General features: G+C 38.2%; 1 protein-coding gene across 1 annotated transcript in view; it reads right to left on the bottom strand.

The window, feature by feature from the left end:
* SPAG17 (sperm associated antigen 17) overlaps positions 1–27,818 on the bottom strand; it is a 215,282-nt gene that overhangs the window by 73,468 nt on the left and 113,996 nt on the right. The window contains exons 18-24 of the mRNA XM_047085237.1: positions 24,715–24,869; positions 20,441–20,619; positions 18,823–18,920; positions 10,808–11,047; positions 9,711–9,822; positions 7,196–7,354; positions 5,214–5,327 (exon numbers count right to left, since the gene is read on the bottom strand). Of these exons, the coding sequence (XP_046941193.1) occupies positions 5,214–5,327; positions 7,196–7,354; positions 9,711–9,822; positions 10,808–11,047; positions 18,823–18,920; positions 20,441–20,619; positions 24,715–24,869 (1,057 nt within the window). The remainder of the gene's footprint in view (positions 1–5,213; positions 5,328–7,195; positions 7,355–9,710; positions 9,823–10,807; positions 11,048–18,822; positions 18,921–20,440; positions 20,620–24,714; positions 24,870–27,818) is intronic.

Below are 27,818 nucleotides of genomic sequence, written 5' to 3'. Positions count from 1 at the left end.
TGCTCCACGTCGCTCCTCATCAGGGAAATACAAATCAAAACCACACTGAGATACCACCTCACACCAGTCAGAGTGGCTAAAATGAACAAATCAGGAGACTATAGATGCTGGAGAGGATGTGGAGAAATGGGAACCCTCTTGCACTGTTGGTGGGAATGCAAACTGGTTCAGCCACTCTGGAAAACAGTGTGGAGGTTCCTCAAAAAATTAAAAATAGATCTACCCTATGACCCAGGAATAGCACTGCTAGGAATTTACCCAAGGGATATAGGAGTGCTGATGCATAGGGGCACTTGTACCCCAATGTGTATAGCAGCACTTTCAACAATAGCCAAATTATGGAAAGAGCCCAAATGCCCATCAACTGATGAATGGATAAAGAAATTGTGGTTTATATACACAATGGAATACTACTTGGCAATGAGGAAGAATGAAATATGGCCTTTTGTAGCAACGTGGATGGAACTGGAGAGTGTTATGCTAAGTGAAATAAGTCACACAGAGAAAGACAGATACCATATGTTTTCACTCTTATGTGGATCCTGAGAAACTTGCCAGAAGACCATGGGGGAGGGGAAGAAAAAAAAAACAGAGAGGGAGAGAGCCAAACCATAAGAGACTCTTAAAAACTGAGAATAAACTGAGGGTTAATGGGGGATGGGAGGGAGGGGAGGGTGGGTGATGGGTATTGAGGAGGGCACCTTTTGGGATGAGCACTGGGTGTTGTATGGAAACCAATTTGACAATAAATTTCATATTGAAAAAAAATAAAATAAAAACCAATAAAATAAAATAATATATAAGGCCTGAAAAGAATCAGAATTATAGTTAAAAAAATCTCAGGTACTGAATACTTTGACATATTTGATGCCATTATTTCACATGTTCTTGCCTTCCCGTCTATATTATGAACTCCTAATTATAGGGCAATAACTGTATATTTGAGAAATATTTATTGACAGGCTCTTATATGCAAAATATTTGGACCAGTGGGTAATAATAACAAAATGTATAAAAGACCTTATGAAGCCAAAATAGTCTAAATAAGGTTTATACTCAAATAGCTTCAATACAAGGACATATTAAATAGGAAAATGAGGGATACAGATAAGGAAATTCAGAAAAGAAATTGGTTTGTTTAGTTGGGATGATAAAAAGAAGTCATAGAAGATTGATTTTATGCTTAATATAGCAATGGATTGTCAGAATTGTCAAAGGAGAGCTGATCTCTGAAGGAATTATGTTGGAATCTTCTGAGCATAATTTGCATCTTGAGTTCTATTCTCCTCTGGGTTCCAGAGTAATACTCCCACCTGAATCTCCTCTTCCTTCTTTGGGCAATTTCTTTCTGTCTCTTTACTCGTTCTTCCTGTCTCGTGAATCCTTAACTGTTGTTAAATTTCAAGGATTCTTCCCTTATGCTTACACAAAGGATGTGTTTTAACTCTGGCTACTCATAATAATTACTCACTGAATTACCAAAAAAAAAAAAAAGCTCAGCACTCTCCCACCCCCTTGACCCTCTGAATCAGACTCTCTATGGATGAGGCACAGGTATTTACACCTGTGAAAAATCACATGTGATTGTGATACACAGCCAGGACTGAGCACCTTTATTACATACAATAGACCTGAATATCTCATATACTACTGGAGGTCCAACTATCATCTACATACTGATGAGTCCAAAATTTACATCTCAAGGCATGACCTTTCTTTCTGAGCATCAGATTTGTATGTGCAACTGCCTTTAGACATCTCCCCCGGTTGTCGTACTGGAGACGTTTCAAACTCAGTGATTCTCTCTTATCCTAGGACAGGAAAGTCTATGTACTCAAATCTCATTTAATGACCAATCAAGCACCTCATTTCCCAAGTTAGACAGTGAGGCCATTTGCATTTTCTCTTTTTGGCTGACCCTATATAACCAGTCACCAAGCCATCAGAAATTTCTCTTGAATCATGCCTCTCCTATCTAGTCCTCCCTTTGCTTGTAGTCTCACTGATCTCTTGATTTTCTGTAGCAGGCTCCTAACTGGTATGACACCTCCAATACCACCATTTCAGTGTATTCTTCAAACTATCACTAAAATTATATTCCTAATATGAAATCCAATCATGTCACTTCCCTTCCCTTACTTAAACACCTCTGACACTCACTGATCTTATAGGGCATACAGGACTCATTTTCCTCCACTCCAGCCACACTCAACTTTTCACCTTTCTGTAAAGATGGCATGCTTTTACACAATTGTACATTTATACAAATGGTTCTTACTATCTAGAATTGCCTTTCCTTGTTGCTTTGTCTGGATAGTTCCCATTCGTCTCTAAAGTACCACCTCAGATGCTGTGTTTTCTCTCTGAAGTATTTTCTAGCTGCCCCTGGAACTCTGTTTATATATAATTTCTAGCACTTCTGCAGTTATTTCTCTATTTATGTTTTCTCTCCCCATTAGACAATGAGTTTTTTTGAGTAGATATGCTATGGTTTTATTCGTCATCATGGCTCAGTGCCAGCAAGATCCCTGACCCATAGGAAGTACAGTATATAAACAAGTGAATGATGTCCAGTTATAGGCAGTTGGAAACTCCTCTCTCTCATCCCCATCCACTTACTCATTCAGTAAATATTTATTGAGTACCTACTATCATGAACTAGGAATTGGGTAACCAATGACGAACGAGGCTACAGGGAATTTACACTGTAATGGGTAGACAAATGAAAAAACCCTCAGGTACAATGGCATGTGTTACGTCCATGATAGAGGAGGTACAGTGGTCCATGGGAACACAAAAGGGAATCAAACACAAAATGCCTCTATACAACTTATACTTTGACTATACTACACAGTTTGCCTTTCCATAAACAAGTCGTGCTTTTATGTTACTGAGATTTTGTACACACTGTTCTTAGTAATTAGAATTCCCTTTTCCTTTGATTCTTTGCTTAGGCAATTCCCACTCACTTCCAAAGACCCAGTTCACATGCTACTGCCACTTGATCTGTGAAGTCTTTCTCAGAGCAAGCAATCTGTAAGCTGAGACCTGAAGGATGGTAGGAAGCTTAACTGTCATTAAGTGGCGGTACATGCAGCAGGAGAAAGTGGTCCGAGCAAGAGGGAAAGCATGAGCAAATGGCCAGAGATAAGAGAAAGCACTCAAGGAACTAAAAGTCACAAAAAGAATCGGGTAGGTGGAAACAACCCAGATGTCTATCAACAGACGAATGGATAAATAAAAGGTGCCATATACATATCACAGAATACTATTCAGTCTTAAAAAGGAAGGGAATTCTGCAATATGCAACAACACTGATGGAGCCTTGAGGAAATTATGCTTAGTGAAATAATCCAGTCGCAGAAAGACAAATACTGTACGATTCCATTTACATGAGTTATCTAAAATAGTCAAAATAATAGAATCAAAGTGTAAAATGGCGGTGCCAGGGGCTCAGGGAGAAGGAAATGGGGAGTTATTACTCAATGGGTAAAAAGTTTCAGTTAAGCAAGATGAATAAGCTCTGGAAAGCTGTATATACCCAATTAAGGGGGGATAACTGGACTGGAAATTTGTTTAGTTATTAGCAGATAAAAGTTCTTAAACATTACTATTATGTGCATACGTAAGGAGTTTATATTTTTTGTAAAGACTCATGCCTTCAATATTTTTATTACACGAAAAGTAAAACATTACTTTTAAGTTTGGATTTTAATTCGTTAGTTAACATGCTTTGTTATATTGGTTTCAGGTGTACAATATAGCGATTCAACAATTCTGTACGTCATCCTATGCTCATCATGACAAGTGTACTCCTTAATCCCTAATTGCTCTCTATAACTAAGAGTCTATTTCTTAAAAATAAAAGTCTGTCTCTTGATTTGTCTCTCTCTCTTTTCCCTTTGCTCGTTTGTTTTGTTTCTCAAATTCCACATATGAGTGAAATCATATGGTATTTGTCTTTCTCTGCCTGACTTATTTCACTATAGTGTCTATAGTATAGACTTTTGAACAGTATTTGCTCTTCTAATCCATGAGCGTTGGGATGCCTTTCCACTTGTTTCACACTGGAAACAATTTCAAATGCAGTACTTATAACTTGAAATTAGGAACATTTGTTTTAAATGGAATACTTGCACAATAACTTAAGGATTAAATAAAAAATAGGGAAATCACTTAAGAAACAGCAGCAGTAGAGTTGATTGTAGAGTGTAAATGTCTTAATCTGAAATCATGATAAGAATGGATAGAATTTTTTAGTGACTGTGTATGATAATGAATCTAATACATAATTTGTTAGGCACAGAATGACTTCAAGTGCTGGCTCAGAAACAAACCAAATACAAAATCAAAAGATAAAACCCCAAATAAAGCAAAAATACTAACAAATTTAATGGGCTCTCTGACTCACTAGAGTGCTACAATATTTTGTACAAGGTAAGAAAAAGATTATAACGATCCAATGGAATATTGTCTCTGCATAAAAAGAGCTAGATAGCAAGACAGATAAAACTACACATAGTGTTAAGGCTATATAGCATAGGGATTATCTTTTGATTTTGTAAAGTTTTTTCTTTTTAATGAAATCTGTGTGTTTAGATCCTTGTAACACGCGTGGGAACCCACAAGATTTCCTAGTTGGTTCTTGGTTAAGTGACATATTATTTTGTGGTTTGTAAGGAAATAGCTTCCAGTTGGAGAATTTGTTCATTAAAAGTGGGGTAAAGAAATCCTTCAAGATGTCCAGTGAATGGCTCCTTTAAGGCTGTTAAGTTCTGAAGTACATTGAGATTCCACAATCACAGGATTCGTAAAAATATTATTATGTGGAAAACCAAGAGGATTCCTTGAGAAATCATGCTTTTTTTTGGCACCAACTAACGGACTTATTTTCCTGGGCTAGTTAACAAAGATAACTGAAATTATTTATCTATCTATCTATAAAATTTTATATGTATATGTGACTATGTTTAAAATTACATATAAGTTCTTTTTCAAATGTCAAAGCACTGTTTTTTTTCTATGTATGAAAGATTATACATGTACATATATGTAAATACACATGTATATATACACACTCACACGTATATTCCCACCTTTCAGGAAAAGAGGGGCATTAAATCAGAACGTGTTTATCAACAAGTGAGCAGGTTGAGGATGGACAGGTACCGTTGGTCATGGGACACTTAATCTTGCTGTTGTGTTTATTTTACCTGGTGTCATGCCACTTGGTCCATAGTAACTTATTGAGAGGCAGATGCCATTTTCTAAGGTGGCCGAAAAAGATCCAAACTTGCTGACAGCTTTATTCTCTGCATCTGATTCTTCTAAAAGACAAAATCAAATCAAGGGCATTTCCATTTTATTAAAAAGAAATATAAGCAAAATCAGTGCAAAGTGGAAATCGTGTATATAAAAACATAGATATGATTTTTCTTAATGTTTATTTAATTTTAAGAGAGAGAGACGGAGCAGGAGTGGGGGAGGGGCAGAGAGAGAGAGGGAGACACAGAATCCGAAGCAGGCTCCAGGCTCTGAGCTGTCGGCACAGAGCCTGACACGGGGCTTGAACCCATGAACTGTGAGATAATGACCTGAGCTGAAGTCAGCCGCCCAACTAACGGAGCCACCCAGGCACCCCAAAACACGGATATGGTTAAGTAAATTATTGATATATATGTATATACCAATAAATCACTATGAAATAATTAGAAAACTTTGTTTTCGAAGAATATTTAATGAGTAAGAAAATGTTCCTGATCGTAAAGTAAGAAATACACTACGATAGCGGTTACCGCTGTGGTGACAGAATTATGGGCAACTGTTATTTTCTTTAAATATTCAAATTTCATAATTTTTAAAAAATAATAAGCCACATATTCTTATATCAGGCAAAATGAAGAAAAGTAACTAAAAATTTTATGTTTTAAGTTCTTGGGTACATTCAAACTTGTCAAGCATTGTGTTTTTGAGTTTGGAGAACACTGTGATCATAACTGAATCTGCTGGTAAGATTTAGTTATGTATTTTATCAGTAACTTGAGTTCAAAACGTTTGATTAATTGACTCTTCCCTTTTGCAGGTATAATCCATGTCACATTGGGCAGGAAGCATTTAGTCTTCCCAGGTGGTGCTGCCTGGAGATGTTAAATAGTGTTATCAGGAAGTTTCATGGTGTATAATCACAGGACGTCTACCTGGAACTCCCAACTACCAGAGGTAGAGACGCTCAAGACTAAATACAGGATTTCTCTCTTGTCCTTGTAACCTAAAAAATGTGATACCATGGGGAAAACTCAGTGATAGAGCACAGAAGGAAACCCCATCATTTGTAGTGAATATTGGAGAAAAGCTAAAACTTTAGGAGAAATGAATTCATGAGAACCCAAGTCCTAGAGATTGCACTTGGTACAAGTTGTGTAAAAGATTCAGACAAGGATGGACATTGCACACTCAATGTTGCTACTTAAAGGCAGCCACCTATATAGACTCTGTGTGACAACTGGACTCAAGAGCTGGGCATCCAGATGGGGTAAAAACCAAGTGAGTAGCCCACTATCCATGGGCTGTGTGTGCGGGGTATGTACACATTACCTCAGGGAAAATGTACATAAGCAAAATGGCAAAGCGCTTGCCTTACTATCTGGAAAAATTACACTAAGTGGTAGAGATGCATGTGTGTTGCTGTCAGATGCATGGGTCTGACGCACTGCTGGAAGGCTAACCTCCACTCACTCAAGGACTAACCTCCACTCACGCAAGAACCAACCTCCACTCAGGCAAAGACCAACCTCCACTCACGCAAGGACTAACCTCCACTCACACAAGGACCAACCTCCACTCAGGCAAAGACCAACCTCCACTCACGCAAGGACTAACCTCCACTCACGCAAGGACCAACCTCCACTCAGGCAAAGACCAACCTCCACTCACGCAAGGACTAACCTCCACTCACACAAGGACCAACCTCCACTCAGGCAAAGACCAACCTCCACTCACACAAGGACTAACCTCCACTCACGCAAGGACCAACCTCCACTCAGGCAAAGACTAACCTCCACTCATGCAAGGACCAACCTCCACTCAGGCAAAGACTAACCTCCACTCATGCAAGGACCAACCTCCACTCAGGCAAAGACCAACCTCCACTCACGCAAGGACTAACCTCCACTCACGCAAAGGGGCAGCCGCTTGCCTGTGTCAAGCTTTTGCTCTTCCTCTCTTTCTTCTTTCTCATCTTCCAAAGAACTATCCTCTTCTTTTTTTTCCTTTTTCACAATTTTCTTAGGGTCTTTTAAATGAATTATAAAAGTGTGCTTGTCCTTTTTCACAGTCGCTTTGATAAAAGTTGGCCCTGGGGAAAATCAGGGGATAGAAGGTGGGCTTGCTGGTCATACCCCATTAGGGCGCTTGACAAGACATGTACATAAGGCAGCATAGAATGTACTCCAGGGAGTGGAAACACCTACGGATATCACTAGTTTACAAAAAGATGCCTAAAGGAAGAGAGTGAGGGTGGAATCCCAGAAATGAATGGCAGGTGGATCAGGGAGATGTTGGCAGAGTTTCTTCTTCTTCTTTTTTTTAAAATAAACATTTTTTTTAATGTCAATTTATTTTGAAGGAGAGAGACACAGAGTGCAAGCAAGGGAGGGGCAGAGAGAGAGGGAGACACAGAATCCCAAGCTGGCCCTGGGCTCCGAGCTGTCAGCACAGAGCCTGATGCAGGACTCAAACTCATGAACCAAGAGATCATGACCCGAGCTGAAGTCGGACACTTAACCAACCGAGCCCCCCAGGCGCCCCTGTTTGCAGACTTTCTCATCAAATTACAGAAGAGAAAATACATTGGCTGAGGCTACCTACACTCAATTTTGTGATTAATCACATGAGTCAGTTGATGTGAAAGGGTTTTACAATTTACAAAGAATTACATCAATTAGTTATAGCAGTTATTATTGTTGATAGCAACAAATAAGCATTTTCCTAATGGCCCATTTTCTCTTCTAGTGTTCTGACTCATTTTTGGTCCCCTTTCTCAGCTTTCTTCTTCTTTTTAAAATTCAGCATATTCTTTTCAATGTTGAGAGGGCGACCATCTCCCAAAACTGATAGGATTAGGATAAAATTACCGTATTTACTGTGACCCACTTGAAACTAATAAAAGTATGCATATTCAAATCTCGATGAGAGCAAGGAATAGATGTTGAAAATAGAACATAACAGCACACAACTTGAGTCCAGTAGTTTTCTCAGTTATGTGATTCTAAGCTCCATTTTTAATGACTACTAATTGTACCCTGTCCCCAAGGATGATATTCAAAATATCAAATGCTAAAACACATGATAATATAAAAATGTGTACCTATATATTAATAACAACCCCTGCCATGTTTCCAGTAAACAAACCTTTTTTTTTTTTAAATTTTTTTTTTTCAACGTTTATTTATTTTTGGGACAGAGAGAGACAGAGCATGAACGGGGGAGGGTCACAGAGAGAGGGAGACACAGAATCGGAAACAGGCTCCAGGCTCTGAGCCATCAGCCCAGAGCCTGACGCGGGGCTCGAACTCCCGGACCGTGAGATCATGACCTGGCTGAAGTCGGACGCTTAACCGACTGCGCCACCCAGGCGCCCCTCCAGTAAACAAACCTTATATAATAAAATGGCCTGACATTTGATGTAAGTTGTACCACCAGGCACTGTTTAAATAATTTGAATAACTTTCAGGCTTTTTGATTTTAAAAATTATTGATGTGATCTTTTATTTGATGTGGCAGTTACTTACTATCTAATAATGCTTCTGCCTGAGCCATGATTTCACACAGGGAACAGCATCTAACGGTTGCAATAATTTCCTCATTAAATGCCTTGTTATTAGATGACAAGAGAGAAGGAAAGAGAGAGGGACTGAGAGAGAGGGAGGTAGGGAGGGGAGAAGGAGAGGAGGGAGAAGAGGGTAGGCTGGCATCAGGTGGAGTGTGGGAATAGGAGGAGCCCGTGTTGCCCCCTCCCGGGGGGCATAACCTTGTGGACATTACACAGGGTCTTCCCGGACCTCCTCACATCTCTCAGAGACAACCAGCTAGCTCCACTCCACCTGAGAGATCTTTAAGGGGCAGTGAAAAGATAAGCCTTCAAAGATGTCTGTGATAGGTTCCCGGGGAAGAAATATGCATTTTCTTCATGCAGTTTCCAGATTAGGTCCTCTGCAGTGCATCTGCCAGATTCCTCTCCCACTCACAGGCTTCTGAATCCAGAAGCAACTTCTCTGTAGCTCAAATAACTGACCTCGGCGGCAGGCCCCCAAACTCTGTGCTCCAGAAACCAACCCAGAAATTTGCTGTAAACTCACAGTATGTGCTTGGTTTCTGAGATGTCACTACGTGTTGTAATTAATACTACTAATTAACTCTTTGCTTGTTGTGGTTACTGTTACAATATTTCCCGATCATAGAGAAATACGTTAGGACTTTCACCACTGGAATTTTCTTCACAGAGCGTCCCAGCTAACCTCTCAGCTGGCCCGTGCCCTGCAGGCGATTGTAACAGAAGAGTGTGAAGTCTGGAAATCCTGAATGTGGCGCATAAGAAACTGCAGTGGCCACATCACCACCCTCACCTATCACACTCATGGTTCAAGGCCCCGAGACCACCTGAAAGGGTTTACTATCTTCCAGGCTATTAACCAGCTGCCTTCAAAATGTACCTTTTTCAAATGTTGTCTTCTCTACTTCAATCTGCCCTCCATCTGAAGGATACAGGTAAGAATTTGTTCCGGAGATTTGGATGGGTATCTCTCCCATATTGTATCCACAAAACTACAAGGGAAAAATCATGCTTTGAGTGTGGAGCTGCAATTGACAAGAATCAGCTCATCGATGTGAGCCAGTTCCAGTCGCCATAAGCTCAATTTCTGCTAAATGAATGCCTGTCACTCTGCAGACTCAGAGGCTCGTGTCCATATTATCTTTAGCACCTCCTGTGGTCTTACAGTGACAGGCAGAATTAAAGGGGGCCCAAGATTTTAAAATCTGTTCACTGGAGCGCCCGGATACCCTAGTGCAAATCAAATGACTGTACTACTGAAAAGCAGTGGGAGGAGAAATCAATTTCTCTTCTGTTGGCTGTTAATTTTCTGTTCAAAGTGAACTGATATCTTGAGGACCATTGACACTTTATTCTTTATTTTTTGACACACTACATTTTACGAAGTCCTATGGTAAAGGCATGTTTTACTAAATGTTGCTAATAGAGCCCCCAGTGATTGGTGATGCATGCTAACATCCGAGAACTGGCTTAGAGTAGCTGCTAGAAAGGACAAGGGCTGTTTCATTTCTTTTCTGTCCATCTCTTTCCCATTAGGTTTTCCTCATAAGACTGCTTGAGGGAGAGGTTTTACCAAAGCATACGAGCAAAAAACGTGGGTGTCTACTCAGCAGGTCCTGTCATGGAGACAAACACAGCCAACCTCTGTGCTCACTGTGATCTTTCATAGTTGCTTATTTACACTAACCTAAATGAATGTTTTTGTGTCAAATCTCCATTCTCCTGCCCTGAGTAACCTGGCTTCAGGGCACTCATGGAAAACTGGCCTCAGGGTGTTCCTATCTTGGTGACTGGCTACAAAGAACATCCTAGGCATTAGAGGGTGGAGTAGGGTCTGAGATCATCTTTGCTAGAAGAAACTCCAAGGCCTTCGGTGGGGTCAGTGAAGACTGGGAAACTTGTGTTTCCACAGAAGCTGTGTTTCTCCCAAAACAATGAATAAGGACCCCAAGAGGCTTCTTACAACATCGATTTTACCGGATAAACAACCCCAGGTTCTGGATGCTGGGGGGGCTCCTCTGTTATTTCTGGGATCTTCAGCTGGTCTTCTTTAGGTTTCTCCTTCAAAAAAGATTTTCTCTTCACAAGCTTACTGTCTTCTTTCTCTACCTTTTCCTTGCCTTTCTTTCTACCGGTTTCCTTACTCTTCTTTTCTGCTTTTTTTTCTTCCTTTAAGCGCTCTTCTTCTGCTAATCGATCTTGTTCTTCTTTCCATGCCTGTGAACACATTTAAAAAAATTAATGGGATTTTGAAACACATTAGATCCCACTCAGGTTCATTTGGGAGAGTATTTCAAATGCTTTTTGTAAGTGGTATCTCTAACAAGTTAATATCCTGACCTGGAGACCCTGCATTTAGCTTTGCTTCTCTTCTCTCACCCAACTTCCTGGTACTACACCCTGCCAAAGCTCTTCAGATGTTACCCTTTACTCAGCTGCTTCTCTCACCTGCTGCTGCAATTTTCTTTAACGCAGGTCTTCTTATCTTTAGCCCGAACTATTACAACAGCCTCTTAGCTGGTCTCCCTGCTTCCTATACTTTTCCACATGAGCTGAATCCCCAATTTAGATCGTAAACATGGTTAATCAGCAATATGGCAGACCAGATGTTCAAAGAAACATTCCTGGCACAAAATATTTCAAAAGTGATAGGTAAAATATAAAATCATCATAGTGCATAGCAGGGCTGGCAGCAAATTGAGAGGTATGAGAAAGCACTAATCCAGTAAGGAACAGGAGAACTGAGGAGAGAAGTTTCCGATGGCTATCTGCCCATCCCTGGAGGCCTAGAACTGGAGTTTTGATGGGCTACAGGGACTAGAGCAATAACATGGGAGTCAGACCTATGAATAGAGCAGGTATTTTTAAAAATGACACCTTTGTTGGGTGAACTAAAAACTTATCTTTCCCCATATAGGAAAATCATGAATTCTAGCTTGCTTCCTTGGCCCTGCGTGAAAGGTGAGGTGGGGTGGGAGGAGTCTTCCCTAAGAACTAACCACAAGTCTATCTTCACAGCATGCCAAAATGTACATTGCCTTAAAAATGTATTCTAAAAAGACTGTGGGTAGATATGAGCTCACAAATGAAAATCACAAAACGTGAGGAAGTAAGCCAAAAGCAAGAATCTGGAGAAGAAACAAACTATGAGAACATATCTGCAAAGACTGAAGGTATTGGAATTATCAAATAGAGGATATAAAATAAGTATTTTAATCTGCTTAGTCTTTAATTTGCCTCAAGAGAAGAAAGGATCAAAAGTATAAATAAGAAATAAGACATTTTTAATAGGCATTAAAAATAAGATGAGTTTGAAAGCCCTCTTAGAAATGGAATAGACCTTTAGAAAAGCAGTACAGTATTTAAATAGGTAATGGTTGAGTCATTTCCAGAGTTGATGAAAGACACAAATCCTAACAGTCAGGAAGGCCAAAGAGTTAAAAGCAGGCAGTAACGGTCGTGTGCTGGATCTACCTCATGTTGACTGGACAGAGTTTATTGGTAAATTTTCAGGAATTTTGCAAGCTGGTTGTTAACTACAGCCATTATTTAAAATTAAATTATACGAATGCACGCTCAAATAACATATTAAAAACAAAGACATTAAATAGTCAAAACTTACCACCTTCTTCTTTTTTTTTTTTTTAATGTTTATTTTTGAGAGAGAGAGAGAGAGACAGAGCATGAGCGGGGTATGGCCGAAAAAGAGGGAGCCATAGAATCTGAAGCAAAAACTTAGCGCCTTCTTAATTGTTTTGTTACATTTCCCTATTATCTATGTTTTTGATGTTATTTATATCAATTATATCTGTATCATAGATATAATATGCGTACAATGTAATGGTGTGCGACTGCATAATGCTTCTAGTGCTGCATTCAGTGACGTCATATTGATGGCCTGATGGGAGTATTTACACTACACATAACAGCAAATGCTACAAAGCACGGACCAACTGACTGTTGGTTATCCAAAGTCATGAAAGTGATGGTGAAAATGTTAATAATGTAGATTAAATTTAAAAGTGTTCTGTTTGGAGTTGTTACATTGTAACTAGTAGTACAATAAACTGAGGAAATATTCTTCTAGTATCTAAAAAGTGATGCATCTACCAAGTGAGGAACACCAAGGCTTGCTGCCAAACACAAGGAGCTAGGAAGGGTCAAGAAAGGATCCTCCCCCAGAGCCTACAGAGAGAGGATTACCCTGCCACCACCTTGCTTCCAGATTTCTAGCCTCCAGAATTGTGAGACAATAAATTTCTGTTGCCTGGAAGCTTCCCTGTTTGTGGCATTTTATTACGGCAGCCTCAGGAGGCTAATAGAGTTGGGAAGGTAAAACAATAATCCTGGATCATGCTCGGACCCCATGTTGGGAAAGTGTTTGTATCCTGATCCAACAGCACCTTTTTTACTATTTTAATACAGATGAAACCTGAAGTGCTCATGGGCAATGACCCTCCATTGTAGCTGCTCGGTGGGGCATGCCTATGGGAACTTTATGGGTCTCCAGATACGGAAATTCTCTGGAGTACTTGTAACTGGAGCGCTGATGGCCCTTGCCCCAGGAATAGATTGGAATAAGATATCTGGTAGTACAAATAACAAGGAAAGTAACTGTTTTGGATACCACCTGTGTCCTTTTAGATGGAAAGCAAGCCCTGCTATATAACAGCACACAACAGAATCCAGTTTCACTACAAGTCTGTAAAATGAGGCAGAGCGTATAGCTTCATCCCCAACTGACTTGTAAATAAATGAGTCATGGCCAATTGTAATGACACCTGTCCATAATATCTGTTCATGAACTGATTCTTGTTAGGAAGGCATACCAAAAACCACTGAAATTCCAGGGTTTTTTTTTTTTCTGTAACTGAATTTTACCGTAACCATACTGCAATATGGTGTAACTCTGGCATTGGTATAGTCAATTACCGTATGTAAATAAGTCATAATACTGATATTGATGATTAAATGTACTAGGAGATAGACAAATCTTCCTTCAGATGTAATATTAACGGAAAAATGACTAGCCTGAGGAAGAAATGGATTTTACTAACTATCAGCTAATTTCTGTGCCAAATAGTCTATACAACATTATCCTAAGGTACAAATAATACTGAATTAAAGGGGGAACAAATAATCAAAGTATTACAGAAATGTGAAAATGTATGTAATACTTTACGGGATGGCTTAGTTGCTTCTTTACTTCTATCCCTACTCCATACTGGATCATTGAAGTGTTAGGCATATTCATACTGATACTATTGTTGTACCAAATATGATTATTTTGCTCTAAGAAAGCCTGGGCCAAGAATTAGGGTTTGACCTGTGCAGTAAAGAATTAACCCTGCCCAAAGAAATGTTAGACTCTTGCCCAGCTTATGGGAGGTTACCTCGAAGGCCTTAGAGCATCCTGTCTGATGAGTGTCTTTGTTTACTTGGGGGTCTTGGACTACAACAGATAGTGCAATTTATAATGTAATTTATAGTGGGGTCTTTGAGCCATGTGCTATCAGCGTGACCTCTGGAGAGGCTAGACACAGTGCAACTGTGTGGTCCCTCAGTCATGTCTGTGTAACGGACTCCCAACAAAGCCCTGGACACCAAGGTTTGGGTGAGCTTCTTATATGTCAATACTCCATGCATGTAGTCACACACTGTTACTGGGAGAGATAAGCACTGTCTACACAATTCCACTGGAAGAAAACAAAGGAAGCTTGTAGCTGGAACTTTCAAAATCTTTGCTGATTTTAATGTGTATCCTTTCACTGAAATAAACTGAAGCTGTGAACATACTAAAAAGTAAATAAATAAATAAATAAAAATTATTATCTGATTCAGCAAAGAAGTTGCTCATGTCATTGATGAATGAGTGAGACCTATTCCTCTGTTGTTCATTTTTGTTTTACTTGTTCACATCAATGAAAACATCAATCAACATTCATATTGTTTGTCAGTTTAATCATAGGTTGACTAAGAGCTTAGTAAAAATCTGTGAAAGTATTCTGTGAGAATCAACTGGCTAACTGGAATTTACAACAAAAAGTAGTCTGTTCTATAATTTGTACCTTGTGTGCTCTACGCACTATGTTATCAGTAAAATTTAGAATAAACATATTATTTTTTTTTTCCCTGAGAGAGCTATTCCTAAACATTTTCCAGGACACCACTGAGTATTTTCAAAGCACCTGGAGAGAAAAGGTAAACTGTTGGGGGCGCCTGAGTGGCTCAGTTGGTTAAGTGCCCCATTTTGGCTCAGGTCATGATCTCACAGTCCGTGAGTTCCAGCCCCGCATCAGGCTCAGAGCCTAGAGCCTGCTTTGGATTCTGTGTCTCCCTCTCTCTCTGCCCCTCCCCTGCTCATGCTGTCTCTATTTCTCAAGAATAAATAAACATTTAAAAAAATTTTTTTTAAAAAGAAAAGGTAAACTGTTTATAAAGAAATGACAAATTAGATCAACAATTTATTAACAACTACAACATCAACCCAGGAAAATGTGGAACAATATCTTGAGAGTACTAAGAAGATATATATATCTTCTTACAAAACTGAGAATTTTACAAATGAAAACTGTATTTAATGAATAAGGGTAAAAAAAAGCCAATTTTTAGGTAAGTAAAAACTGAGGGTTTTACAAACCTCCACTAAAAGAAGTTTTAAAGGAAATACTTCCAAAATATGAAATGTGAGAAGAAATGCTTGACAAACAAATGATAAGCTAAATAACACTGACTACGTAAAACAATGACAATAAGAATGTTCAGTTTGTGGGAATAAGAAAAGATAAAATAAAACTTAAAATATAAGTTGGGAGAGGGAAAGCAAATTTTAAATAATATTAATAGGTCCTTGTATTGTTCTGGAAGAAAGTAAAGATATTTTATGAAGTTTAGACTTCATTAAATTACATATACAAGTTGAATTTCTAGAGCAACCACTAGTAGAAATAGAGTGCATACATTTTAAACTTCTGTCAAGGGCCAGATAGTTAATATTTTAGGCCTTTTGGGTCTAGAGGCAAAGTTGAGGACATTATGTAGGTACTTATGTAGCAAGCGAGAAAAGTAATTTTTGCAAATATTTTAACAAGTCATTGAATACAAATTTCTTTTGTAATATAAGTCTACTAATAAGAAAAATAGAATTGTTTTTTGGGGGAGGACAACATTTCACTTAGGGTTCAAATTAGTGTTGCCATCATTAACTGATTGAGAATGAAAAGACAAAATAAATTCAACATAAAAGAAAGTAAGAAAGGTGGAAAAAAGGATCATAGAAAAGGCAGGATATAAAAGGATTCAACTCTCCTGTTAAAAGAGAGATCATCCAGATATGGATTTTTTTTAATCTAGTTTATAGTTCCTCTGTACAAGAGATATGCTTAAAATATAAACACACAGCAAGGTGAAAATAAAGAGATGTAAGCTGACAGTTAAATGCTACCTGAAAGAAAGATCTTATCCCTTTATTTTTCTTTTTTTTTTTTTTTCAACGTTTTTTATTTTATTTTTTTGGGACAGAGAGAGACAGAGCATGAACGGGGGAGGGGCAGAGAGAGAAGGAGACACAGAATCGGAAACAGGCTCCAGGCTCCGAGCCATCAGCCCAGAGCCTGACGCGGGGCTCGAACTCACAGACCGCGAGATCGTGACCTGGCTGAAGTCGGACGCTTAACCGACTGCGCCACCCAGGCGCCCCATCCCTTTATTTTTCTTTATTAATTTCAGAATTGGTTTTCTAAGGTTCATGAAAACTCTGTTGGGATCTTGATAAGAATAGCATTGATTTTATAGTATATTTCATTTCCTAAGTTGAATCTTCTCATCCATGACTATGGTATATATTCCCACTTAATTAAGTGTTAAATGTCCTCAATAATATGTGGTAATTTTCTCCATAAAGACTTTGCTTATCTTTTATTATTCTTTTTGGCACCTTATAGTTTTTGTTCTTCTTGTGAATGATACTTGTTTTCGGTTACATTTTCTAATTGGTTATTGCTAGTAAATAGAAACTCCAGTGACTTTTTTCCACGTGATACAGCAACCTTGCCAACTTCCTTAATTTATTTGAAAAGCCAAACTAACACTAATAGTGATGCTTGTTAATAACAACGCAAAGTCTATATACTAATTCATTCATCATGGCCACAAAAATTCTAGATAAAATACCATCAGATCAAACCCAGTTATTTATTAAAATAATAACACGCCATGAAAAAATAGTGCTATCATTCTTAATCTATAATGTGCATAAAGATGGTTCTAGGAGATTATACAAAATTAAAATTCCTAGATTCGACTCACAAAGATGTAATTAAGATGGAATGAAGGCATCTGTATTTTTAAGTCTCTTCTCCCCGGAGACCCCTAGGCATTCATAACACATGTCTTTGTGGGATGAGGACTAAACTTTAGGAAATGCTAAAGAGGAGTTTGCTTTAAAAATGCAAAGATTATTCCTGTTGTTAAATAAGTCTCCATACTTCAATATATCAATAAAGAAGAAAAACCAACATACATTTTTAAATTTTAATAAAGTAAAGCAGCAACTAATAATAAACTCAAAGATTTGCCATGTAATGATGTTTACCATTAAGACCACGAAGCTAGGGAGGCTCACCAATATTAACCTACATTGTTTTGTGGTTTATTGGATACTAATGGGGGTGTGGAAGTCAGCTCTTGCCTACCCAGTATGTGAGCTTACAAAAAAGCTACTGTAATTATTATTATTTAAAATTTTTAAAAACACTTATTCATTTTTTTGAGAGACAGAGACAGTGTGAGCGGAGGAAGGACAGAGAGAGAGGGAGACACGGAATCCAAAGCAGGCTCCAGGCTCTGAGCGGTCAGCACAGAGCCCGACGTGGGGCTCGAAGTTACAAACGTGAGATCACGACCTAAGCTGAACGCTTAACTGACTGAGCCACCCAGGTGCCCCGAGATTCATTTGTATTTCTGTGTGTAGCTATAGGTCATGCATTCCCAGAGCTGTATAACATTTCATCATAGGACTAAACCACGCTAGGCATTCCACTGATGTATATTTGAATGGTTTCTAGTTTGGGAGAATTAAAAATAATGCTGCAAGAACAACTCTGTCCATGTGTCTGGGTGTGCACATCCATGCATTTCTGTTAGGCATATCCTTAGGAGTGGAACTGTTAGGTGAAAAGAAAATCGTTTGCTTGACATTAGTAGCTATGCCCAGTTTTCCAAAGCGGAAGTGCCCACTTACATGTCAACCACCAGTGTATGAGAATTCACTGTGCTTCACACCTTTGCCAAAATGTGGTATTGTGTCTTAAATTTTAGCCAAAAATGGTTGATCTGACTACATAAAAGTAAAATATTTCTGTATAAATAGAAAAATAAGTGGTGCTTATTAATAAGGAAATTAATACTTTACATATATCCAAATTTAAACTAACAACATTTCTTTGAAAATAAGTTAGATCTGTAGATATTATCTGGAAGTAATATTCATGATACTTTGCTATAAAAAAAATAGTATGTGGAAGAGTAAAAAAAAAAAACCAAATCTAAATCAAAACCAAACAAATGAAAACCCTCTTTATGTTTGTGTATGCATGAATGTATAAGTATAGAGCATATCAAGTTGTTAATATTTCTTATTTTCAGGGGTTTGGAGACCCAGAGTAATTTTGACCTCTTATAAAAGCATACATTAATTTTGTCATTAAAAATTGGAAACAAGAAACAAACACCTGCAGCAGAAACAGAGACGATATGAACAAGGAACCACATTGGATTTGGGTTTTATAAAAATGAATGATACAGAATTCCTTCAAAGTTTATCATCTAGAGGAGGAGACAGCTTGGTGGGGAGACTGCTCTTTCATTGCAGATTCAATTATTTCTGAGAGGTTAACAAAAAAGATCACTTTTGTTCCACCACACAAACTCTCTATCACACAATAAATTTGAATTTGTAAATATTCAGTGTCATCTGTCTTTCCTTGAATTACCTTGAGAGAGCCTTCTAAAATAAAAGGAATCTTTTCCTTCTCTTTTTCTTTTTCTTTTTCTTGATCCGCTATCTCTCCTTTGCTCATTCCTTTGTTACCTAAAGCCAGAGAAAATTAAACTTCTTAGTGACTCTCTACGACAAAGGTTCATTGAAGGACCAAATGTCTGAACTGTAGGGGATCTCAAAGGCTATCAAGTTCAACTCTCCATTTATTCATTCCTGACTCCTTCTCGCTGTCTCCAGAGTGGGTGTCTGAAGTGGGACTAAGCTCCTCCAAGGATGAGGAACTCAACGACCGTGGAGAATGCATTCCATTCTGTGTTGAGACCTTGAAGCTTTTACTGAAGTAGACTCTCTATCCATAGAGCTTTAACCTAATTAATCCTAGCTTAAGACCACACAGAACAAATCTAACTTTTTCTTCCACATTGAAGCCCTCCTCTTGCTATAATAGTCCTTCTGTTTGGAAGATTTACAACTTTCCTCGCTTAAGAGGTCTCAAACTGAATGCAATACCTACCAAGTGTATTTCAATCTCCAACTAACCGTATTCTGGATTTAACAGCATCTAGATAGTAATTAAACTTTTGGTTCTGTTCAGAAGCAGAATAAAGAAAAGGCAATTTTTCCTGGTCATAGGCAAGTGTGGCCCTAGACACTATTGTGAGAGGGTAGCCCTACCTCTCTTTATATAGTCCCATCCATCATCCCAGATACTTAGTGCTGTCCTTCTGTGCCCCCGTCAGGAGAAAGGCCAAACTGATGGATGAATTATATAACCATTTGAGTGGATGGTGACTGATTCATTAGAATTAAGTCAAACACAAATTCTTTTGGTAATTGACAGAAGTTGCAAAATCTTTGGAAAATATATAGCTTTGCTTCTTTATGAGAAACCATTCTCAACTTATGCTATCAGAAATAATGAATATTATTAACATGGAAACCATTCCCTAGTGAGATATCCTTATTTACCACACAGGTTACCTCATTGTTTTACTCCTTTATCAAGTATCCTTCCTCTTTTTTTCACTCTCTTCTCCATTCCCCAACAGCATCAAAGCCATGGAAATTAACAACAAAAATAAATGTATGTATTGACTCCACCCCTTGTTAAGTGCCTGTCACAAATCCTCAAGAATCCATTTTCCCTTTATTTCTAGATTCCTACTCCCAATTAGTCTTGAGATTCTTCTGATTGCTCTTCCAAGAAATGTCTTGTTTTAATCTCACTTTTGGAATCTATAAGTATTCTAATGGAAACATACTGACTCCGAATTTGCCTCTTATATTGTCAACAAATCTTAGATAGCTGAAACTATCAACCCTACCAAAATGAAGACATCTGGCATTTCCCTAACATCACATTTAATCTGCAGGACAGATCGAATCTTCCAGATCTGGCAGGAGGTGGCATCAATATAAGACAAATATCCCATTATCCCATCACCAAATTGATCATATTTAGAACTCAGCTGTTCTATTTTTTAGAGAAAGCAAAGAGTCACAGAAATTTGTAGGCAACTTGTTTTAATACTGAAATATTCAGTCTTGATTAAATTATCAAATGGAAGAATGTCTTGGGACTTTACGTGTAAGTTCAACCAGTGACTTACTTTTAGGTTTTTTAACAGAATACATTTTGTTAGAAGTGATTTTGGTAGTAGCAGAATATTTCAATTCCAGCTCGGCCTTCGTCCTAGTGATTTCCTCAGCCATTTTAGCTTCCTGATATATAGCTTCTTCTTTTATGATCCAGTCTTGAATGGAGTTTGCAACAAGTTCCAAATAATTCCTAAAATTAAAAAAAAAAAAAGCAAAGAAGAGAAAATGACAATCGAGTTACTGTTAAAGTCAGTAATACTTAAGACACCAACCATGAAAATAAACTTTGTAAAAATGAACTGATCCTAAATTGCCCATATACCAAATGCAATAGACTCAATTATATCCTGATGTAATTCGTACAAAGTCATCAAATATAAATATCCAGTGAGCATATGAACAATGCCCAACTTCATCCACAATTAAAGACATGCACATTTAAAAATGAGATGTTTCTAACCCAGTCAAGGATTCAAAAGTTTAATAACACCAAGAGTTGATGACAGTTTAGAGAAACAGTCACTCTCAGCACTGTTAGCTGGAGAGTAATATGGTACAATCTCTTTTTAGAGCAATTTTATAGCATAATAGAAACTCTTTCAAGTGACGATAGCTAATTGACTGGATTAATTGAAATGCTCCAGTCTTGCTGTAAACTTACTGGCCTGGGAATACCCACGCTGTAAATACTGTGCCCTACGCTGCATGTGCACTTAGGCTCACATCTGTGAGTTGTTGCTCACCAGGGGTCAGTCATAGTTGTTCCCAAATCCATTCATTCTATTTATGTGGATGACTGTAATTATTTTTAATTAAATGTTGTATATACTTACAACATTTGAGTGTCCTTAGAGAGTTGTTTCTGAGGAAGTAAGTTGAAATATTTAGGTTGGATAATCAAGATTAGTTATTGTCAGATTGTGTGAAAGTGAGGCCTAAGGCTTGAAAAATAAAGCTACAGGGTTTCTATAGTCAGGCTGTTTCACAGTTTTCTCTCATTTTTGATTCCCTTTTAAAGAAATGAACTGAAAACCATAGACTGTGAATTTGAGGTACTCAATATCTTCATTGGGAAGGGAAAAGACATCTCAAACTCAACCTTTCCCCAAATGAACCAATCTTCCTCTCTTAGCTGATGGCAAGTCTATACTTCAGTTGATCAGCCCAAATGCCCTGAAGTTATCCTTGACCACTCTGATTTTCTCACACTCCACTTCGCATCTGTTGGGAAATCCAAATGATTTTTTAAAGCACATATTTAAAACATATTCAAGGGGTGCCTGGGTGGCGTAGTCGGTTAAGCGTCCGACTTCAGCCAGGTCACGATCTCGCGGTCTGTGAGTTCGAGCCCCGCGTCAGGCTCTGGGCTGATGGCTCAGAGCCTGGAGCCTGTTTCCGATTCTGTGTCTCCCTCTCTCTCTGCCCCTCCCCCGTTCATGCTCTGTCTCTCTCTGTCCCAAAAATAAATAAACGTTGAAAAAAAAATTGATAAAATAAATAAATAAATAAATAAATAAATAAATAAAAAACATATTCAAAATCTAATCATTTCTCATTTGCTTCACTGTTCTCTTCCTGGTCTAAGCCACCATCGCCCCTTGCTGGGATGACTGCAGTAGCCCCCCAACTGGTCTCCCTGTACCTACCCTTAACCCCCTGTAGTCTATTCTCAACACAGAAGAGAGAGATGTTTTTCACTTCAAAGGCAGATCATGTCTCTCTCAGGTTCAGAACCTTTCGATGTGTCTGCCTTTCAAACAAAACCTAGAGTTCTTGCTATTTATTCATGATGAGGGAACACAGACTCGTACACAGCCCAATCAGTATTCAAATGAGATGACAAAATAAAGAATATTTCAGCATGCAATGACTCAGGAATTCCCCAGCCAGATACTTTCTGAAAGAATTAGTCACAAATGTACTCCAGCTGCATTGAAAAAATAAATCCAAGAAAGAAGACAATATGGTATATAAATAAAAGGGCTGAGGAAGAAAACAGTACAATTTGTAATTAAATGTAAATAATTATTTGTGCTACTTGTCTGTGATTAAAAATATTACTTAACAGTTGGAAATAAAATTTCTAGACAATTTCAAAATGGCGATTTCTTGGGAGTAAGTAAAAATATGTTAAAAATTTTAACATCTGTGGAATGATATTCATACTCATTAGCTCCAATTACGATATAAAAATATTTAAATATGTGATTTAAAAGGATAACCTCTATAGGGATATTAATAGAATATATAACTTTAAAAACATCACACACTAAGAATGAACTAAGAAAATTCAATCTAAGGATGAAAAGGGATTAATCCTAAAGTAGAAATATGCATGTAAAATTAAATGGTAAGAATGAGGCCAAACATACCCCTTATAAAAATAGAAGTGAATAGATTAATTCTTTAAAATATAAAGTTTTAAAATATTGTTATTAATTATTAAATTAATTATAAAAATCTTTCAAAGACAGAGGATCTCAGAGTAGCTGGAAAAATCCAAGGTAACACTGAAAAGACATGTATCTACAAATCAAAATGACGCAGAAAAATAAAAGGGTGGCAGATGGCTGGCTAGAAAGCCAGAGAAAGTCCAGCTCTTTGATGACTTAGGTGAGTAGCTGAACTACCCCTGAGATACTGCCCAATTCTAAATTTGTCACTACAGAAGAAAAAGAATTCCCTTATTAGGTTAGCCACTGTAGTCCGTTTTCTTTTCTTTTTTTTTTAATTTTTTTTCAACGTTTATTTATTTTTGGGACAGAGAGAGACAGAGCATGAACGGGGGAGGGGCAGAGAGAGAGGGAGACACAGAATCGGAAACAGGCTCCAGGCTCTGAGCCATCAGCCCAGAGCCCGACGCGGGGCTCGAACTCACGGACCGCGAGATCGTGACCTGGCTGAAGTCGGACGCTCAACCGACTGCGCCACCCAGGCGCCCCTGTAGTCCGTTTTCTATTAACGTAGTGAGACACAATTCCCAGTTGACATGTAAAATTATTGAGAAAGTCCTATCAGTAAATTTCTGTATAAGAAGACTATCCAACAATATTAATATCAAACGTGGTGAAATTCAAGGTGAAAAGCATTAAGGGGAACACAGAGAGACATTTGCTCATATTGATAAAAGTTACAATGCATTAAGAAGGATGCTTCTGAAATACAGATTCAAAAGTAAGTTTAGACATACACACATATACACACAATACATGCAAAACTAACAGGAGAAATAGACAAAACTATAATCATAAAGACAGACGCTAATACATCTCTCTCAGGAATGGGCATTTATTGTGAGACGACTGTTTAATTTCATTCCGAAAGACATCCAAAATCCAAATGTCATGCATGAATGTGTAGAACAAAAATCACCAAAAGTAACTGAAGAAGAAATAGAAATCCTGGATAAGAGATTAACTTTAGAAGAACTGCAAAGCTTGTAGATCATCTGTTCCTCATCCTTTCCCAATGTTGTCTCTCCCATTGGGCTCTGCCATCCAGTCCGTAGGGAGCCACTACCTCTAAATAGTTTTCCATGTGAAGCATTCCTACCCTTCCCCAAATAATGTGCTATATTATGTAAGCTACTGTATATGTGAGCAAAGGATTAGCACACGACCTGTTTTCCCAGTTATTCTGTAAGCCCATTCTCTGTGTCTTTCTGTATCCCTTTAAACTAAAACAACGCTGTACAAATAAATAAATAAATAAATAAATAAATACTGGATATACATTAACCGGCATTGAAAAAATAATGAAATGTTCTCATAATTACTGAGAGGACAGAGCAAAGCTTTAAGATCATCAAGAAATAATTAAGGAGGTTGGCAGAAAAAAAACATCACTGATTCCTAGAGGTCTCAGTTTGCTGAGCACCTGACCGCTGTGTTGATATGTCACTCAGTTGCCCTACTTTGGAGTCTTCCCCAGATCAAGTGGAGTTATCCAAAACCAGCATGAAGAATGTCATGTGTTATAGTTTCTACTTGGAATCTTTCAGAGGCAGTTTTATTAGGGTCTAAATAAATCAAATGTAAGGTAATGAAATCCCCACTAGACTTAATGGCTCCAGGAATGATGTCTGTCTTGTTTATTTGGTATAGTTTTAATGCTTATTACAGTGCCTGGTACACCTCAAACATGCAACTTGATAAACTAAATTGAAGGTTTAGTGTTTGGCTTGAAGCACTTACCTTAGGCTAAGGAACTGAAAGCTAATTAACCAAGTAACTAACAAGCTAACTAAAATAAGATAATAATCAACTAAACTGTCCAAGGTGGTTACCTGAATCCAACATTGGAGTGAAGAGCAATATTCCAATATTCACAATGCAGACGTTGAATATTCATTGGATTATGAAAGACTAAAAGTAGAGAGTTGTCTTGCGTATGGTAGTAAGAATCAATCCACCTGTATTGCTGCCTGGCTTCTTGAAGAACCTGAAATCAAAATAATTACATTGTTGTGTCTTTTTTTCCATGAGAAGCATCTCCTGCTAAGGTATGTCTCTGCCCCCTTACCCTCATCCCTTTATTTCCACGCTGAGAACATCAGTGGTAGAATTTGGGGGGAACATTTCAGCAACTCTTACAGAAAATAAAATACTAGCCTCCAGGCATAGAGGCATTTGCTCAAGTGTTTTTTATTCAGGCTTGGAGATAATAATTAAGTCAAGCAGTTATTTAACGTTTTCCATGCCTTCATATAGATCGTCTCATTTTCTTGTCATTAAAAACCCCGGATAAATAGGAACAATTATTTTTCCTATTTTGAAATATTAAAATCCTCATTTTTTTCAGTGTAAACTGGGGCTGAGAAAGGATGAGAGGTTTGACTAAGAAGATAGAGTTCGTAAGTCCTGGTGCCAGGACACCAGTCTCTGTGTCATCATTTTTGCACTCCAAAGAGTGCACTCCACCACACCATGCTGTAGTACAGAGGAACAAGGTGCATGGTCTTTCTCATACATACTGTTTGCACGTGACTTCTAACCTTGGCCTTTTCCAAAACATTCCACCCTCAGCATGCACTGCGATCTCAGCTACTGACAGAGGGGCACAGAGGGCAGGGCACACTTTGTCCTGCTTCTATTTCACTGCCAATCAATATAAGGAAACATGTCCACAGGGAAATAAATTACACAGCTGTGGATTGTTGTTTTTGTTTTCGTTTTCAACATCAATCTCATGCAGGAACTTTCAGTTCTCTGCTGGTGGGTGATCTGAAGGCATGGAATTGCATATTATGTTAGGAAAGGACTGTTTTACTTTTGCTTTCAATTTTACACTGGTAGCATTACCAAAATAATACATTTACTTCCCGAATCTAGTCCCCTGTATGAGTGTCTTTATGGAGTGGTATTGAAACTATTACATCTGTTCCCCGAGAGGCAATATCAGAGACACACATGTGGTGAATATCTTTGCATTAATTTTGTTGTTGTTGTTACATAGGGTACTATTCATTACTTTACTTTTTGGAGATGCAAATTCCTTTTAGACTTTAAACCCCCAAACAAAACATGTTCATTTCTGATGAACATGAATCCTTCTTTCCATTAGAGAGCTCTGTAAAATTTGTTTTCATGTTTACTTTGGCTGCTAGAATTTATAGCACTAAGTTTCTCAGAGCTATGGCTGCTCTCAATCAATGTTTGATAAGTTTTCAAATAGTATCTTTCCTCTCCATTTTTTTTTTACTATTTGGCTTTTCCCTATTATCCTATATTAATATTGTGGTGCCATGAACTTTAGTTAAATTTTTTTTATTAAAAATAAACACATATTTATTGAAGCATTATTCACAGTAGCCAAGATATGGAGGCAACCCAACTGTCCAACCACAGAAGATGGATAAAGAAGATGTAAAATAGATAGATAGATAGATAATGAAACCTTGCCATTTGCAACAACATGGATGGATCTGGGGAGATAGATAGATAGATAATGAAACCTTGCCATTTACAACAACATGGATGGATCTGGAGGGTGCAATGCTAAGTGAAATAAGTCCGTCAGAGAAAGAAAAACACTATATTATTTCACTCATATGTGGAATTCAAGAAACAAAACAAAGGAAAAAGAGACAAACAAAAAACCAGACTCCTAAATACAGAGAACAAACTGGTGACTGCCCAGAGGGGAGGTGGGTAGGGAATGGGTGAAATAGAGAAAGGGGATTAAAAGTACACTTAGTGGGATGAGCATTGAGAAATGTATAGACTAGTTGAATCATTATATTTTACACCTGAAACTAATATAACACTGTGTTATTTATAGTTCAGTTAAAAAATAAACACCTACTATGTGCCAGGTACTGTGTAGGTTCTTGGGGAAAAAATGAACAAGATAGATGAGATTTTCCTCTAAAATTTAATAAAGATTTTTACAGATCATCCTGGATTCAGGGAGGTGTCCTAAGTAGATGAAATTGATGGGAGTATCTGATTCATAGAATGGACTGGACGAGAGCAGAAGTAGGTTAATGATTAGGAGGATGTTGCAGGAGAAGAGGAGGGTGGCTGTAGCAACAGTGGAGGTGGTGAAGAGCTTGAAGATATATTTTGAGGTACATCCTTCAAAATCTGACGATGGATCAGACATGAGGGATGTAGTCAAGCTGAGATAAGTAAGAACTCTTAGCCTTCTGGCTTGAAGGTGACATTTTCTGAGATGGATGAGGAGAGAAACATGCTCACGTGGGAAAATTATAGCTTTGTGTGGGACCCTGAAGTTGAGACGCCTGTCATAAATTCAAGTGGAATTTGGAGTTAGGTATCCTAGTATGGAACTAAGAAATCATTTGGAAGATAAAATTGTAGCAGTCATTAGCATTAGGTCATAGATAATAGATGAAATCGTCACAAGGATGTTTGCAGAGGAGAGAAGAAGTTTCAGGGCTCAGACTCAAGCCATTTCGATATGTAGACATTAGGTCAACAAAAGTCCAAACAGAGCACTGAGGAGAAGTACAGTTTGGCACCTTGGAAACCGAGAGTGGGCAGTGTTTCACAGTGAAGTGATCAGCTCTGCGATGCTGTGAAAAGACCAAGGAAGATGAAGCAAGATAATTGTCCATTAGATGTGGCAGGACAGTGATTCATAAAGGGGTGAGGACAGAGCCAAATCGAAAAAAAGCCAAAGCCTGAAATGAACTTCCATTTTATTTATTTATTTATTTTTTTTTTTTTTAAACGTTTATTTATTTTTGGGATAGAGAGAGAGCATGAACGGGGGAGGGGCAGAGAGAGAGGGAGACACAGAATCGGAAACAGGCTCCAGGCTCTGAGCCATCAGCCCAGAGCCTGACGCGGGGCTCGAACTCACGGACCGCGAGATCGTGACCTGGCTGAAGTCGGACGCTTAACCGACTGCGCCACCCAGGCGCCC

This window comes from Lynx rufus, unplaced genomic scaffold, assembly GCF_022079265.1.
Source record: "Lynx rufus isolate CCGP_SWC_20201006 ecotype Redwood Valley unplaced genomic scaffold, mLynRuf1.p SCAF_2, whole genome shotgun sequence".
In the NCBI taxonomy this organism is placed as follows: domain Eukaryota; kingdom Metazoa; phylum Chordata; class Mammalia; order Carnivora; family Felidae; genus Lynx; species Lynx rufus.
This window is presented reverse-complemented; position numbering and strand designations above follow the sequence as displayed.